Below are 18,099 nucleotides of genomic sequence, written 5' to 3' on the forward strand. Positions count from 1 at the left end.
TTGATGAACCACCGAGTTACCGTGAACTTACCCCGGTTAACGTCCACAAACCGAACACTTAACAACGGTGAGGAGGCTAACGGTTACCGCTAGCTCATCTCTACCGGACGCGGTCTTTTGTTTTCCTCGCTAAAAAGCTTTAAAAAAAAGCGCTAAAGTCTGGCGTGTTTATTTTTGTGTAACTGGGTCTGAACTCACCTGTCACCTGTCCGCTCTGCTGGGCCGAGGTCAGGCCGGATTTCGGGCACTCTTCCGGGCGTGTTTTTTTGGCGACCCCTCTCCTCGGTCGCTACCTTGAAAACCGTCCGCCAACGTTACACTACCAGCTCTACGTAAAACCCTGGTTGCCATGGAAACTCTACGTAAAAACATTAAAAATAATTTAAGCTTAAAAACGTATCTTTTTAAAAAAAAATGTTTTTAACATAACAGCGATTAAAGTATCCCTATAAAGAAGCAAAATAAATAAAAATAAACAATCACAATTTAATAGCTGATGTTGAGATTTGTATACGGAATTATTAGCTAAAAAAAAAAAACTAAAAAAAAAACGTATTTTACTTAATTTTTTTTTTACCCCTTGAATAACGGGACACATAAAGGACACCGCACTGTAAAAATACTTAGAAATAAATACTCCAGACATAACTTGCAGAGTTTTAAGTGACTTTTTTTGCTGTAAAATTGCAGTACAATTGCAGAAATTGCACGTTTTTGTAATCACAAAATAATTTTTGTTATTTTAGAATAAGCCTTTTATACCTACGTGGAGAGCGGGTCCTCCTCCAAGGAGCCCGCCATGTTCCTACAGGAGCCGAGGAGGGAGGTTGTCATTATGTCATTAATGTTGCTTTAATGAAAAGAAAAATACATGTACAGTAGTTGGTTTGCTCCAATCACATACTTCATCAAAAGAATAAAGGAGGTTTTATTTGAAAAAAAAAAAAAATCCAATTTTCACATGACTTTGACTCTAATTTAGTTTTTCCTCGTGGCTACAGAAATGGAAAAAGGAAGCAACAACAGCAGTCAGAAATAATAGCTCTGAGCTTTAGATCACGGTGAGAAAGAAAAGAGACACACATAGAAATGATCCAAAAACAAAAGAAGAAGCGAGTTGACATTAAGAGGACCGTCAGGATTTAAGCCTGAGACGAATACCTGGAGGATTAACAGAGTTCCTGCTCAGCCCGAAGGTCTCCAGTGTTTTCATCTCAATCTCTCTGGCAAAGAACGTAACAAGTGATGAAGCTCCGGTCATCAACGGTCGATGAACCCCACCCACCTCCTCCATCCTCCAACCTGCTCCCCGCCTCGGCACCAGGACTCTGCAGAGGGCTCCAGAGTTGGTGGGGGAAGGTGGCGGGCCGGATCAGGAGTACAGGCTCCAGTAGATGGTGTTGAAGAGCACGTAGGACAGCGGGAAGGCGAGGCGCGAGTACGAGTCGATCATGTAGCTGTTGCTGATCAGCAGGTCCATGTTCTCCCGGACCGAGCGCTGCCGGCGGAGGCGCGTCCCTTCCGTCGGCCGGGTGTCCGGGGTTTGGGTCGGCGTGGCGAGGGGGTCAGAGGTCAAGTTGGGCGCCATCCGAGGGAACGGAGTCAGCTCCATTTCATCGTCGTGGAAACAGCCGTCGTAGGCCATCGCCTGGCTGGCGTTGAAGGTGGACAGGATCTGAAACACAGAAGGAGAACACGCTGCTGTCAATCAAGCTGAGCGTTGTTTACGTTCAAGTTTCTCCTCCAACAACACAAAAATCAGTTTATCCACGTTCGTACAACCTCAGGTGACGTGTGGAGGATTTTGGAGACATTTTGATGGCCTTTAAATCTAATAATGATAATACCACTGTACACTACGGACTGACAGTTAACGACAAGCTGAAAACCACAGAAAGGTATTTAGCAAACGTTGAAACCAGAGAATTTATGAAGGTTTTGCTGGAAAAATGTGACTGAAACAATCAGTTGATTGTCTTTTTCTTTTGATTAAGCAGCTACATTAGACTTGTGCATTAAAATCAACACAGTGATGTGAAATTAAAGACTAAACTAATTGAGCTGCAGGCCCTCGGTTTACACTCAGGTGTAATGTCTCTGTCCGGCCACCAGAGGGAGACGTTGAGTGAACCATGGGTTCTGTGTGAAGGTGGTGCTTGTGTGAAGGTGGTGCTTGTCCTCTCCGTGGCGTCTGTGTGCTGCCGTGTGGTGCAATAATCCCTTCTCTCCTCTGCGCTGACCTTCCCTCTCTTCATCTTCCTCATCTCCTCCAGAGTGGTGAAGTAGTTCACCGCCGCGTACTCGATCACGGACAGGAAGACAAACAGGAAGCTGGTCCACAGGTAGATGTCCACCGCCTTCACGTACGACACCTGGACAACATCACGTACACGGACACATGTTTATCTTTCCTTTTCTCTGTTATTTTGATTTTTTTTTCTTTGTACAATGAGACATGCTCTTATTTTTTTATAAACTTAAGTCATGTATGATTAAAAAATATTAAACAGGCCCTTTAACTGAAAAGAAATTCTAAATATTTTGTTTTTTTGCATTTGTGTGTTAATCCAAAACATCCTCCCACCAATCGTGTTGCATCATTTGTGCAGGAGGAGTTATATATATTTATTCAATTCCATTTTTTATAAGAAATATTTTTCGGGTTCCTATTTGATCAAATGAAGTTTAAATGTTGTAAAATTAATTAATTTAAAATATTTAAAATGTATTTTATGACTTGACATTTGTGAAAACTTTTCCACATATTTTCTCCATGTTATCGTATGTTGCAACACGTGGTTAACATGTGTCATACATACATACAAAGTTTTAAGCTACCTGTTTTGTTTCTTTGAGGGATTTTAATGTCATAAAGTTAGTTGGTTTGTTGTCGTTTATCAATCATCATAATGCCTCACATTGTTTTTATTTGCATTTTACAGTGTCCCAACTTTTGTTGTGTATTTTAACTCTGTTCTATTTCATCAATATTTTGTATTGTGTTTAATTTCATGCATTCAATTTCTTTTCTATATTTTTTTCAATGTTTCTTTATATCTGTTTTTATGTGGAACACTACACGTAATTTTCATAAAGCACTTTGAGCTGCATTTCTTGTATAAAAGATGCCATACAAATACATGTTGTTATTATTATTATTATTATTATTATTATTATTATTATTATTATCGTAAAGCAACATTGTCTTGAGCTGCAGAGTCTCATCGCTCTGACCGTAAACGCTCCTCCGCCCGTCTGATTTAAGACATCAATAATAATAATCAATAAGATCTTCACATCCATCCCGAGACACGCAGGCGTGTGAACCGACCTGCGGCATGGAGGAGGACACTCCTGTGATGATGGTGGACATGGTGAGCACGGTGGTCATCCCTGCAGGAGGAAGAGCACAAACATGACCTGTGAAACTTCATGTAGGAGCTCAGTTCATCTAAAATCCCTCAAATAACACATGAAGTTTGGTGCAGACTGGACTTAAAGGATCGATATACACTCAGATACCGTCACACCGGACTTAAGGTTGTGTTTTCTGTTTATTCAGGTTTCAGTGTTTCTATTTCCTGTTTTGTGTAGTTGTCATCGTTCCGGGTGTTTATCTCCCGCCGACCTCCACACGTCTCCTTCTGATTGGCGTCTGCTCTCGTACTGATTCTGTTTAAGATGAGTTAAATGTGCGTGTTACCCAGAGACACTCGAGCGGGAACGGCCCTCCTGTCGATCCAGAAGGAGACCCAGGAGAGGACGACCATCAGCATCGTGGGGAAGTAGGTCTGCAGCATGAAGAAGAAGATGTGCCGCCGCAGGATGAAGTTGATGAAGAGACGATTGTACCAACCTGACACCAAGAGACAGAGATGTTCAAACGTGTCTCTTTACAACAACAGGAGTTGATCTGCTCCAAAGTCTTCTGGTTTCGGTCTTTAAAGCCACATTTTAAATCCCAGCTGATGGATGAACTGAAGCATCGTCATATTAAAACACACACACAGACACACACACACACACACACACACACACACACACACACACACACACACACACACACACACACACACACACACACACACACACACACACACACACACACACCGGTGCTGCTGTAGAAAGCCAGGCCGTTGGAGGCGTGGAAGTGCTCGATGAAGAACTGAGACAAGACGATCTCGTCCGTCCTCAGAGAGTCGTTCCCGTTCTTCCAGTAGAGCATCAGGTCGTTCTCATTGTACGCATCTAGAGAGAGAGACAGAAGGACAGAGACAGAGACAGAGACAGAGAGGTGTTCAGTGTCATGCAAAAACAGCGGAATAACCAGAACTGAGAGGAGATGTCGTCTCTGCAGTCAATGTGGTGTTTTGAGTTTTGAGTTGTCATGTTTATCGTGTATATTGTGTGTACTGTGTGTACTGTGTGTGTGTGTGTGTGTGTGTGTGTGTGTGTGTGTGTGTGTGTGTGTGTGTGTGTGTGTGTGTGTGTGTGTGTGTGTGTGTGTGTGTGTGTGTGTGTGTGTGTGTGTGTGTGTGTGTGGCTCACAGCTCTCCAGCTCCAGCGAGCAGTTCTGTGTGTCCAGAGGGAAGCTGCTGAAGTCCATCGAGCAGAGCGCTGTCACCGTGACCCTGAAACACACACACACACACACACACACACACACACACACACACACACACACACACACACACACACACACACACACACACACACACACACACACACACACACACACACACACACACACACACACACACACACACACAGGAACAGGGTTACTGACTCCCTGTGATTTTTACTTTACTTTACAGAGTGCAAAGTCAGGTTTTGTTTGAAGAAAGTTATTAGAAACTTTTCAGAGTCTCTGTTTTTTTATTTTTTATTTGAGCATCACTTTAATATTTCCTTTCCTTTCAAATTATTTATTTATGTTTAAACCTCGGAGCTTTCACCGATAAATAACTTTTTTTAACCAATCACACCTGCTTTTACGTGATGACTCATGACTTATGGTCGGCGCTGGCGTACCTGACGCTGTAGAGGATGTTCCCGTCGGGGTAGACCCGCAGCATGATGTTCTCCATGGTGGTGTCGTGGATGAAGGAGCGCTTGGAGTGGACGAAGAAGACGTCGGGGACCCAGATCTTCTTCACCAGCCGCGAGTCGAACGTCCTGCTCTGGTTGTTGCGGGACGGGAAGGCCAGCCGCTCGTCCTTCCAGTAGTGACGCAGGTACAGAGTCATGGTGAAGTCCTGCAGGACGCACACACAGCGGAGGAAGTGTGTTCGTGGAGTTTTATCTTTGTGTATAATCATCACTGTTTCTTTGTTTTCCTGCTGTTGATTGTTTTTCAAAGATATCTCAGTTTGTTTTATTTGATCACTATTGATAACATATTGTTTCCAGGAAAATATTAAGACGGAAAAAAAACCAACATCTTTAAATTCTGTTGATGTTGGAAAATGAATTTGAACAGTCTGTTTTGTGGAGTCTGAACTGGGGGGGGGGAGGGGGGACCACACGAAGCGGACTTCCATCGTTCCCTGTTCAGGCTGCCATGGCAACGCCCTCCTCTCCACTATCTATCTCTTTCTGGCTGGAGGAACTTCAGAGAAAAGAGGCGAGCCGAATTCAAAGCAGGCCACTCGAGAGGTCACAAACCAGGCGGCGCTGAACCGACAGGAAGGGACATCGATGCATTAAAGACATCTCTGAAAGGGTTTTTATCCCTCAAACAGGAGGCTCTGCCGGGTTTCAGCGAGAGTACAGATCAGCTTCTCTGACATGTTTACCAGAAAACCTCTGGATGGTTATCAGTCGTGGGACCTGGACGTGAACTCACCATGTTGACCTCCGAGATGCTGTCGATGCTCTCCACCTGCACGTCGATGCCCACCGGGATGGCTGAACCTGAAACGCCGACAGGGAACGTCATTAGTTCTGAAGTCAACAGTTCAAACCGATAAATTATTGTCATTGCAGAGCTGCAAACATTCAACCCTTTCTTTGTGTTTCAGGTCGTGAACTTGCCTGACAGACAGCGTATAGTTCACCAAACAATCAGTGAAGAATTACTGTGTATGGTTCGACAATATTTACACACCACGCCGACAATGACTACGCAAAATACAAAGGCTGAAAACTATTTATTTATCTATTAATTATTGGCGGCATTAAAACCAGATTCTGCAGTGGAAATCACTGCATGGCTTCAGGAACTCTTCTGAAAAAAACTGTCTGTAAACACAGTTCATCGAAAACTGTCCTGTGGTCTGACAAATCAAAATGATTATGGACGCTACATCCTGTGGTGTAAAGAGGAGAGGGACCATCCAGCATGTTATTAGGGCACAGTGCAACACAACGGTGAATGTGCACCTATCCCAACTGTTTTGAGACGTGTTGCTGGCATCAAATGTAAAATGAGCATATATCTTTCATAAAATAATAACATTTTCAGTTTCAACATTTGATAAGTTGTCTTTGGTAAAAAAAAAAATTAAAATTAAATGTGGGGTTACATTTGCAAATCATCGCATTCTGTCTTTATTTACATATTTACAAAGAAAATAGTCGCTACAAGAAAAAAAGATAAGAAGATAAATCCACAGTCAGTTTTAAAGTCCCAGAACAACACGGCGTCGAGCCGGCGGATTTGAGCCTGTTATTATTTTGAGGTGTCTTTAAATTGAAGCCATCACAATAATGTCTCCAACTAAAATATTTCAAGATGTGCATCCCCGGGAATAATTACTATGGATCTAAAATAAACAGTTTTCAAAAAAAGAAAAAACGTGGTGTCTTGGCTTCAACTCGTCCCCATTAAAAGATAAGTGGAGCCACGAGGGGTAAAAAGTACAACTACAGCATGTTGAAATAAAACAACATTTTCACCTCATATAATGTTTTTATTAAAGCAAAATAAATTCAATAGAAGTGGCTGCTCAAATCACCCCACAAACTCGTATCTTCAAGCAGAATACAGTGAAGCCTCAGATTTTTCAAAAATTCACTTTAAACTGAAAATAAACCCATAAAAAAAAAAAACAGGTTTTCAAACTTAAATGTGCCGACCACATTTTAAAGGGGGAGTAAAATGAATGACTCTTTGAAAATGTGTGGGCACTTAACCGATTTGTCAATATTTGCCAAGAAACAAGGAGTGGGTGAACTTCCCTACAGACTGAGAGGCCTTTTCTTCTCCAACACGAGTCTAACTTTGGAAATATTTATCAACATTTGGAAAAAAAAAACTGGTGCAAATCAAATTAAACTGATTACATCAGAGTCACTTTCAGTCACTTCTATTCTCAGAGCATCCTTTGTTTCCGAGCTGAAAAACTCACTGTGGCTTGCGACATCCTCGTCTTCATCGCCCCCCCCCTCCCTCCTCCTCTATCCGCCTCATTAGCAGATTAAGCTTGTTTGACCACTAAACCCGAACAACCTGATTTGTTCACACAAACACAGCAGAAAATAGTCAAGCGGCACAAATCCCTCAATCAGTGGCGCTCGCTCTTTGTTTGCTCTGCAATCACGACCTGACAAACTCCAGGAAGGAGCTTTTCCACCACGCTCGTCTGCCCGGTAACCGACATTTGTCATGTTCAGTGGTCTTGTTCTTCTCCGTGAATCTACGCTGCTAATTTTAGGATTCATCCTCCGCTGCAGCCTGCGCACACACACACACACACACACACACACACACACACACACACACACACACACACACACACACACACACACACACACACACACACACACACACTCCATTTCTGCTGCGACCACAAGCATCAACAGTGATTTCCCTTCAGTTTCCAACGTTTCTGTTTCTTTGGAGGTCGTGTTGCAAGTTTAAGAGTGAGTGAACAGGAAGAACACCCACCGGCTTGACCTTTGACCTTTGACCTTCACTCCGAGAGCCCGTTTTGGTCGTCGGCATTTAAACTGGGCTAAATTCAAAAGCACGTCGCAAAGTCAAAGTGGCGTCTGGATGTCAGTCGATCTGGAGTGGAGACGTAGACGTAGCCTCGAGAGCGGTTGTTCCATGTGTCTCCGGCCGTCGCCATGGCGGCGGCGCGGTACTTCCAGCTGACCCCCCCCAAAAAAGGGCAAAAAAGGTTTGTGTGGGCGGAGCCAAATAAAGCTCAAACCTGCAGGCAGATCTATAAAAATTCGTACAGTTGTTGGTAGCTTCAGCAACCAAAATACGTTTTTAGAAGCAGGCAGTTTATTTCTACTGTAAAGTTTAAAACGGAGGTTTTACAAGGACTGATTGACTTTTGGAGCCTCAAGTGGCCGCTCGAGGAACTGCAGTTTTCAGACCCTGGTGTTGAGGAGAACCAAAGACTTGTTCACTAATCAGCTTTCAGGCCGAGTTGTGTTTTGTAGCTTTGGTTCCATTTCGCAGCATGTTGGTAGAGATGAGAGTGGGTGAAGACTTTTTGAAAAAGTGACCTCAGTGAACTGAAAACACCTTTTCTTTCTATTTATATTCTATTTCTATTTGACCTCCAAATCGCCAAACCATGTCTGCTGGTTTGGGTTTTGCTGGTGACCTCCGTCTGGACGTGGTTTACCGAGTTACATTCCTCTTTTCACTCTCGAGGACAGCAAATAGGAAAAAAAAACTAAAAAGTAAGGGGTGTGTTTTTTTTGTTTTTTTTAAGAGTGTTACTTTAGCTTGAATGTTAGCAGGCCGGCAGCTCAATAAACACTTTACTTAATGAAGTTCATCTGACAGCCAGGAACCATAAAGCTCCCGCCGCAGCGACGGGTGAAAAACCACCAGCGGCGCAGAGTCAACATTTAGCGTCGCCCCGACAACGTGGACAAGGTGGGAAAAACCTGAAACAGAAGGTCAGCCTCCGTCTCCTCTCCACTGCTTTCCTTTTCTCACGTCACACCGGTCAGACGATGTTTCAGGCATGAGGCGAGTTTTTTTTTTTATAGAGACACGTGCAGAAGGAGGCCGAGTTTAGACGCAGGAGCTTCGACGTCAACACGCATCTGAGACGCCGGAGGACCGACGGGACGATGCTGCAGACTCGGGGCGGTTTTTCTGCTCAGAGGAGAATTTTTCTAAAACAAAAAGCAGAAAGATTTGCAGGAGTTTGGATTCTCGTGAATGAGTTGCATTTCCAGTGAAAGTACTTTCGCTGTGAGACACAGCGTCATGTAAATCACCAGAGAAGAGGAACTATTCTGCAACACAAGTTCAATGACGGCATTTTGATCCTCCTCCTCTTTTTTTCTCATCAGCTGAACCTTGGGAGGAGTTTTACTGCTGCAGGAGTCTTTCATTTATAAATTAGCTTCCTGAGTGTTCCTGCTCAGCCTGTTTCACCAAAAACAGAAACTCTGTGAGCAGCCTGAGGGCGTCGCATCTCCAGTGTGGTGTTAATGTCGTGAGGGGGGCGTGTTTTGTGACGGACAGCGGCGAGCTAACACGGCTGCTAATGATTCTCTCTTTTTAGAAGTTGGCTGGATTTCTGAGTTTCACAGATTTTGAGTCACAGAGCTGCTGTGATTTTTTTTTTTTTTTACCCAACTAAACATAAAAAATGTCGCCCGGCGCTGCTTTGAAGTCGAAACCGCTTCTGTCCCCGAAACGTTTTGAGCGCTCTGCGGTTCAGAACGAGTTGTTTTAATCCCCGAAACAAAAACCGCTGCAGATGGATCAATTCATGCAATCATAAGCAGCGTTATGCAGCTTTGAGGTGGCGGGATGTTTGTGTGGAGCCTCCATCAGCGCTGCACGTCACGGTTTGACTCTCCGCCCGCTCGGCAGCCACAGCACGGGGGGGGGGGGGGGGGGGATTAAGAGGTGATTCTCTGGGCGGCTTTCGGACAAAATGAACGTCAGACTACAGAATCCATACGGACGAGGAGGCAGCCACGACGTTCGCTGCTTTATTTATAAAACCTCCGAAGAGGCCGCCGGTGGTTTTTCTTGGTATTTACATCACAGACGACCTTTCTGAAACCTCACAGTCTCAGGCGGGATGTAGTTTGGGTCTCCGAATCGTGTGAAGCGGCGACGAGCCGCGACGTCACCCGTCGGTTTGTAAACTGACGTCCTGAAGCCTCCGGTTCAGATTTTCAGCCGCCGCCATCTTGTTATTTTGGACGAGCCGACACAAACTACGCTGGTCACCTGAAACTTCAGACCAAGTGAGGTCACAGCGGCTGAAATAAACCCGCGCTTTCTGCCGGCTGCCAGCAGAAGTAAATCAAACATTTGGTATGACGGCGTCTCAAAGTGTCCCGATGGGAACTTTGAGAGTTTGATGGGCTTCATTTAAGTTAAAGGTTGACCTGGATATAGAAACATGGCGAGAAAATGTCCCACCGAGTATTTCTGGACTCTGGGGGAGCGTCTGAGGATGGGATCTCACACACACACACACACACACACACACACACACACACACACACACACACACACACACACACACACACACACACACACACACGCACGCACACACAACACACATAAACACACAGCAGCTATAGGTTTATCTGAGAGGGAGAAGAAATGCTGAGATTTCCCTCCATGTAAAATTATAGTGGGTGGAAATGCCGCAGGGCCGCGGGGCAGACAGTCCTGCTTGTGTTGTCCCCACCCTGAAGGTCAAGCGGGACCACAGAGACGCCCACCGACCACCGAGGCCGAGATACGGTGGCAGCGAGAGCGTGGACCAAAAAGTCACGGGAAAGAAAAAAGGACTTCATTTCAAGGTTTACAGGTCGAAGAAAAAAAAAAGGGGAAATAAACCTTTAAAATAAACCTTTGAAAGTGAAGAGGAGCGTCTGATACGATCAGATCGCTGGAAGAATGAAAGGAAGAGACTGTCAGCACCAGAAAAACGACAGCATTGTCTGTTCGAACACTTAAAACGACCCCGTGTTTACATTTTCATGCCGCGCGGCTTCTTGCGGTCGTGAAAATAATGACGATAAACAGCGTGTTTAAAAGCCTCAAGGACGGGGTGGAGATCAAAGCTCCGATCCTGGATCCTGAAAACTGTCAGACGGTAAAATGTGCAGCGTCTTCATTTATTCAACGCAGGTGGCTTCAGACTAAAAAAAAACAATTAAAAATAAAACTTTTCCAAAAGTGCTGTGTGAATAACTTTAAAGTTTCCTTCTGTTTCAAGGCTCAGAAACATCCGGACACCTTTCATCCTAATTTAACCCTTTAAATGTCGGTCTTTCAGTTTAATGGTCATTTATCCCGGAGAATGTAAACGGCGAAGACGATTAAAAACGTTCCAAGTTTCATTACTTCGCACATTCCTGGCTGGATTTCCACCAGATACTGAGAAATGATCATTCCTCAAACTGTGGCTGAAACATCTCACCAAAACAAACCGCTTAAAGTCAATAAAACGCTCAACGCTGATTGGACGAGGTGGAATTCCCCTTTAATTGGGACACAGCGATGCTCATAAAGCGTTTCTAAGAGGTTCAGATCGTTCGTAACGTTTTAATCCACGAGGCCCATGAAGGAAACGTTTGGCCTTTTTGCGTGAATGTTTTGTTGTGTGTCCGATCGTGATGATCTTCATTTCAGACGTCGGTTTTGTTTCCCACCCGTCCATCTGCTGCAGACCTGGAATATAATCCAGATTAATGCACACGAACACCCCCCCCCCCCCCCCCCCCCCCCCCCCCCCCCCCCTCCCTCCCGACTCACACAACACACACCCACACACACTGGGGCACTCATTATATTGCAAAAAAGATACACAATCACATCTGGGTGAGCACACAGAGTCCTGTTGTTCTTCAGATACATTAATATGTGCTCTCACACACACACACACACACACACACACACACACACACACACACACACACACACACACACACACACACACACACACACACACACACACACACACACACACACACACTCCTGCTGCCACTCGTCGGTGTAATCTGGGTCAGTGCTGGTGATTTTGGATTTGACACATCCGTTGTCTGGGTGACCCAGTGCCCATCATCACATCATCAAACCACCGCGTACGCATCATCAGCAGGAGACGAGGAGCGATTTTGTCTGTGAGGCGACGTGTGAGTGAGTGGATTAAAATCATCGGGTGGGCAGAGACGAAATGAGGAGTGCCTTTGTCTGTTTGACGGTGAGTGTGTGTGTGTGTGTGTGTGTGCGTGTGTGTGTGTGTGTGTGTGTGTGTGTGTGTGTGTGTGTGTGTGTGTGTGTGTGTGTGTGTGTGTGTGTGTGTGTGTGTGTGTGTGTGTGTGTGTGTGTGTGTGTGTGTGTGTGTGTGTGTGTGTGTGTGTGTCTGACCTCCGAAGCCCGGCCTCATGGCGAAGTCGTGCTCCTCGATCCTCAGCAGTTGTTCACTTTTTATGAGCAGTGTTTTGGTGCTGTCCTGCTTCTTCAGTTTGTGGTCGATACGCCTGCAGGGACGACACACACACACACACACACACACACACACACACACACACACACACACACACACACACACACACACACACACACACACACACACACACACACACACACACACACACACACACACACACACACACATTGTGGTGACTGATTGGTTATATTAAGGCTGTAATTGCAGGTTTTGATTAGTGAAAACACAATCCCCCCCCCCCCCCCCCCAACCCGCTCTCATCCTGCTGAAACCATAACCTTAATCAAAGGCGCGGCTCCATGAGCAAACAACACATGCACGCGTCCACACGAAGCAGTTTATTACTCCGCTGAACAAACCTGTGCTGCAGGACCGACGAACTGCTGCTGGGAGTCCGACGCTCAAACAACATCTAATGAGACTTGTATGTTTACCAGGAGTCACATGATATTATGTAACAGCTTTACTGGGAAACACATGACAACATGTGCACATTTAAAGTTGTGATTCTGATTCCTGGAAAAGAAGAAAGTTTATCATCAACTGAAAACACAAACTACCACAAACAGACAAACTACCACAAACAGACAAACTATCACAAAGATACACAAACTACCACAAACAGACAAACTACCACAAACAGACAAACTATCACAAAGATACACAAACTACCACAAACTACCACAAAGATACACAAACTACCACAAAGAAACACAAACTACCACAAAGATACACAAACTACCACAAAGATACACAAACTACCACAAAGATACACGAACTACCACAAAGAAACACAAACTACCACAAAGAGAAACAAACTACCACAGAGAGACACAAACTACCACAAAGAGACACAAACTACCACAAAGACACAAACTACCACAAAGAGAAACAAACTACCACAAAGAGACACAAACTACCACAAAGACACAGAAACTACCACAAATAGACACAAACTACCAGAAAGAGACAAACTACCAGAAAGAGACACAAACTACCACAAAGACACACAAAGTGACCAAGAAGAGACTCAAAATGGCTCCAATGAGACATAAAGTAACTTGTATCATGGATTCGGGTTTATTGAGAGATTTTGGACTTTAAATGAAATCGCTGAATTTTTATCCTGTGATTCACCTTCCTGGTTATTTTTCCGCTTCGTTCAGCCACAACCTGTGACCTTCATCAGAGGTTGTCATGGAGATAATATTACATGAGCTCAGTATATCATTTCAGTCACGTAATAATAAGCGGTTGTGTATCAGGGGAAATTTAAACCACTGGATTACGTAGAGGACGCAAATGGAGCAAATTCCCCTGATGAAGAAAAACCAGGACACGTGGTTGAAATGTCCGGAAAAAACTAAGATAAGACGTTCTTCCTCAGGTGAAGAGTGTTTGAGATTTTCTCTGCCGACGGATGAAAAGCCTCTTTGAAAGTGACACACACACACACACACACACACACACACACACACACACACACACACACAAATTTCTCACTCTATTATTGTGAGGTCAAAAAATAAGTTGAGCCAAATCCCAATTCCCGTAATCCCTTAAATTAACCTTGAATCACGCACACGCCACAATCCCCCCAAACAAACCACATTTAACACTAATCTCAAGCTGAAGCTAATTTCATGGACAGAAATCAGCAGCAGACGGGAAGTCGGACCACTTTTAATTCAGTGTTTCAGATCAGAAATTAAAATCCATTCACTTTGGAAATTAAAAATCTAAAATCGTTTTTGTTCTGGAGGCCGGTGGTGAAAAAGTACTTCAGAACAAATCTGAGGTATTTTTCATTTTATGACATTTAATATTTTACACCACTGAAGCAAATACTTCAGCTACTGGTCACTTTACAAATTAAGATTGCTGAGATAAAACATATAAATTTACTATAAAATAAACGAGCCAACAGTACAGACACATAAAGCTGAGTAAAATTCCCTGAATGACAATTCTCATTATTTTCAGATTTTAGTTGATGAATCAAGAAAATAATAAGCAGATGAATTCATGATGAAATTCTGATATAAAAACAGTTGATAAATGAATTCTACCTCAACAGCTGTAAAATGTCAAAAGTGTCAAATGCTGTTTGCACAGTAGTTTATGATTTAAATTGATCAGATATAATATATTATAACGTATTTTCACTTTTAATACTTTAAGAGCAGTTTCCTGATTACACTCTCTTTATTTTTACGATATAATTTTTTTAAATATTTGATACTTCACGAGTTAATTTTCAATCACTGCTGGAGACGTTTGGTCCTCATAAAGATAGAAGACATGAGCAGGTAAACACACACACACACACACACACACAAGCCTAATTTAAGCATTTTAAGGGAAGCACTTTCAGTAAAACTGGTTCATTTAGTTTAATTGAACCATCTGATATAAATTAAACTGATTAAAGTTGAAAATAATATTTTATCACCCTTTCAAGCATCGTCTCACAAATAATGGACGTTAAAGACACAAAACATCACAAAAACATTCACAAAGTGCTGATGAAGCGAGTTTCCCTCAATCAGAAGTAACATTTTATCATACAGGGTTCGGTAAGTCCAGTTTTTAAACAGTTTGGAGGCCAAAACAGAAATAACGTTAATTATTGAAGTTAATTTGACTGGTTTTGAAGCAGATGTTGATTAAATCTCCATTTAAAAACAGTCTTCCTTCATTGTTTACCGACTACCTCACGTTTCCATATGTTTTGAAGTGTTTGCATGTTGCCCCAGTTCTGCCTGACCTGCTGTTCTCCGACTAAACGATCTCTGAGTGACGCCGGCTGACGATTAATTAGAATTAATGACTTGGAAACGTCCCAGCGGGCCTTTTTAACAGAGGACGTTTCGACACGTCGGCTCGGTTCACGGCAGGACGAGAGAGAAACCGGCGTATCGCTCCTTTAAAAGAGCCACGCTGAGCCATTTCTGTGCTGCTCTACTTTTCATCGTTGATTCCCAGAGATCGCCTGTCAATCAAACCCCGCAGGGCTGGGTCGGGACGTTACACGTGTTGATCAGAGGTTTTATTGTTTCTCAGGGTTGCGACACACACGTCAGCTGGCGCCTGCTGCGACTAACGAAGAGGATTAAATTAAGACTTCTGACTCATGTGTTTAATCAAATATGGATCCAGTAATATTATCACAACTTCTTAACCGGTCTGGAGTTCACACGGTCGGACAGCTGTAATCCCATTACATACTTTGTGAGGGTTTTTAAAATGTTTTAGTTTTGTTTTTTTTAAATGTCTTTTCTTAAAAATCAAGTTCAATCATGTTGTGATGAAAGCAGGCCAAGTTTTCAGTGGACGTGCGCGCTGCAGAGTCACATTGTGATCGGCCCTGGTGCACAAATTTGCCTTCGGCTCCTCCACTTTGCATTTCCCAGCATGCTCTTTTCCTTTGTAACTTTTGAGAATAAAAACATGCCCCCCCCGCAGTGGGAGATCTCTTTTACTTTAAACTAGAATAGGTCAAAACCACAAAAACAAGTTCCTCCTCTTTGAATGAAAATAAAACTTGCGTTAAAGTGAAAATAATCCAACCGCCGGGGGAAATCCACCACAGCACTTCTCAACACCTTCATTTATTCTAAAAGCAACACACTTGTAGAACTGAAATTTCCTTCTCACCTTCAGGGAAACAGGGAAGTGAAAGTCATCGAACCGAAGGGAACCTCTTCATGTAAAGGGTTCGTTAAATCAGAGCTTCCAGACAGACACCGACATCAGCCAACGCTGAACTACATAAAGCTTCCTGCCCCGGATTTTTACCCGGAATAAACTCAGTCATTTTTTAATAATTTTGGTGCTTTAATGTCGAAAGGAATTAAAAAAAAGCTCCCATCAGCCTCGGTTCAGTGTTAATTAGAAAATGCTAGCTGGCCACACATTAGCCATATCTACTTTATGAGGTAATTATGTCAGTAGATGAGCTGCAGAAATAAAATGATATACAAATATTAGGTTTGACAGATAAACAGCTGGAGGAGATAATTCTCCGGTCGGTGCCTTTAAATGGTTGCAGATAATGTGACTGAAAGAAAACCAGTCAAACCTCAAAAAGTCAAAAGATGGAAATATCTCATTTCTGTTTCAGTATAATTCTCTCCAGAAAGATCTGAAGATTTTCACCTGAGCCAAATAAAAACTTTACATTGTTTAAAATATTTTCCATTTCCGCTGAATGTACAAATATAAAACACGTGGATTGAAGTGCATTCAATGTTTTGTTGCTAAAAATGGTCATAATGAGGAAATAATGTACAAAGTGACGCAAAGTGTGTGTGTGTGTGTGTGTGTGTGTGTGTGTGTGTGTGTGTGTGTGTGTGTGTGTGTGTGTGTGTGTGTGTGTGTGTGTGTGTGTGTGTGTGTGTGTGTGTGTGTGTGTGTGTGTGTGTGTGTGTGTGTGTGTGTGCGTTCGTCTCACCCTCCAAACTTGAACTTGCTGTTCTCCCCGAGGAAGACCTCCTTGTGCTTCCTCCGGTTTGAGCTGCGAGCGCCGGTCACCATGGCGACCAAGCTGGCCGCGGCCAGAGCCAAGCAAGTCAGCAGGTCCACCTTCATGTTTCACAGGTTTCCCCGCCAGAAGCGACACACCGGCAGCATGCCGGCCGCTCTCCCCCCGCCCCCCGCCGCTGCTCCACCTCCAGGTCTCCGGCGTGGAACCCGTCCGGAAACCGACCGGCCGACTATCGCTGGCGGTTCTGGTCGAACATCCCACGGCGGCCGGGCGTTTCCTGAACCAGAGAGCTGCGGGACGTCGGCGGGACCTCAGAAGGATTCAGGAACATGAGGGAGGTTTTCTCTCACATGCATGAACCTCTGCAGCAGCACGTGGTCGCGCAGCTCCTCAGTCTGCAGCTCAGCATCCCGGCGTCGCCGACGACGACGGTGGTCTCCGGGAACCTGCTGCCCTCCGTCCACTCGGTCCATTCACGTCTCCTCTCCGCCGCGCCGTCTGCTTCATCTGCGACTCTGTGGATCTCTCTTCCTCTGATTAAAATCGATATGAATCTATTCCTCGCGGCGATAGAGGAATGACACTAATTCCACCCTAATCCTCTTATCTACATCCACAGCAATCTTTCACTAACCTACAGACACACACACACACACACACACACACACACACACACACACACACACACACACACACACACACACAGACACACACACACACACACAGACACACACACACACACACACACACACACACACACACACACACACACACACACACACACACACACACACACACACACACACACACACACACACACACACACACACACACACACACACACACACACACACACACACACACACACACACACACACACACACACACACACACACACACACACACACACACACACAAACACCAGTAATCAGGATTTTCTCAGCGCAACAATGCACCTGGTGTGATTATGGGAGGTGAGCGCACACCTGCACTGCCTGTGTGTGTGTGTGTGTGTGTGTGTGTGTGTGTGTGTGTGTGTGTGTGTGTGTGTGTGTGTGTGTGTGTGTGTGTGTGTGTGTGTGTGTGTGTGTGTGTGTGTGTGTGTGATGGAGGTCTTTGCGATAGAAAATGAATCGCGACAAAAAGGGTCGCCAAACCGTCCGAGGTTTAATCCGAGCGCCTTCCTCATTTTACACCTCTGGAAGATGTAATCTG

General features: G+C 44.2%; 1 protein-coding gene across 1 annotated transcript; it reads right to left on the minus strand.

Moving 5' to 3' along the window:
• Positions 1 to 839: 839 nt before the first annotated feature.
• Positions 840 to 17,692, minus strand: LOC138625721 (gamma-aminobutyric acid receptor subunit rho-3). Its single transcript, XM_069706825.1, has 10 exons — positions 16,852 to 17,692; positions 12,317 to 12,429; positions 5,846 to 5,913; positions 5,032 to 5,255; positions 4,549 to 4,631; positions 4,111 to 4,248; positions 3,704 to 3,856; positions 3,332 to 3,393; positions 2,241 to 2,372; positions 840 to 1,675 (listed from the first exon to the last, which is right to left on the minus strand). The coding sequence occupies exons 1-10, from the start codon at positions 16,986 to 16,988 to the stop codon at positions 1,373 to 1,375; spliced, it is 1,413 nt and encodes a 470-aa protein (XP_069562926.1). The 5' UTR covers positions 16,989 to 17,692; the 3' UTR covers positions 840 to 1,372.
• Between the last annotated feature and the right edge of the window lie 407 nt (positions 17,693 to 18,099).

This window comes from Brachyistius frenatus, unplaced genomic scaffold, assembly GCF_029030835.1.
Source record: "Brachyistius frenatus isolate BFR_SWC_R1_liver_20210118 unplaced genomic scaffold, ASM2903083v1 Contig_65, whole genome shotgun sequence".
Classification (NCBI taxonomy): domain Eukaryota; kingdom Metazoa; phylum Chordata; class Actinopteri; family Embiotocidae; genus Brachyistius; species Brachyistius frenatus.

Coding starts and splice junctions, on each gene's coding strand:
- LOC138625721 (XM_069706825.1), bottom strand. CDS start 16,988: ATGAAGGTGGACCTGCTGACTTGCTTGGCTCTGGCCGCGGCCAGCTTG. Junction 3,857..4,110: donor GGCTTTCTACAGCAGCACCG/GTGTGTGTGTGT, acceptor TCTTGGTGTCAG/GTTGGTACAATCGTCTCTTC. Junction 3,394..3,703: donor TCCCGCTCGAGTGTCTCTGG/GTAACACGCACA, acceptor TTCCTCCTGCAG/GGATGACCACCGTGCTCACC.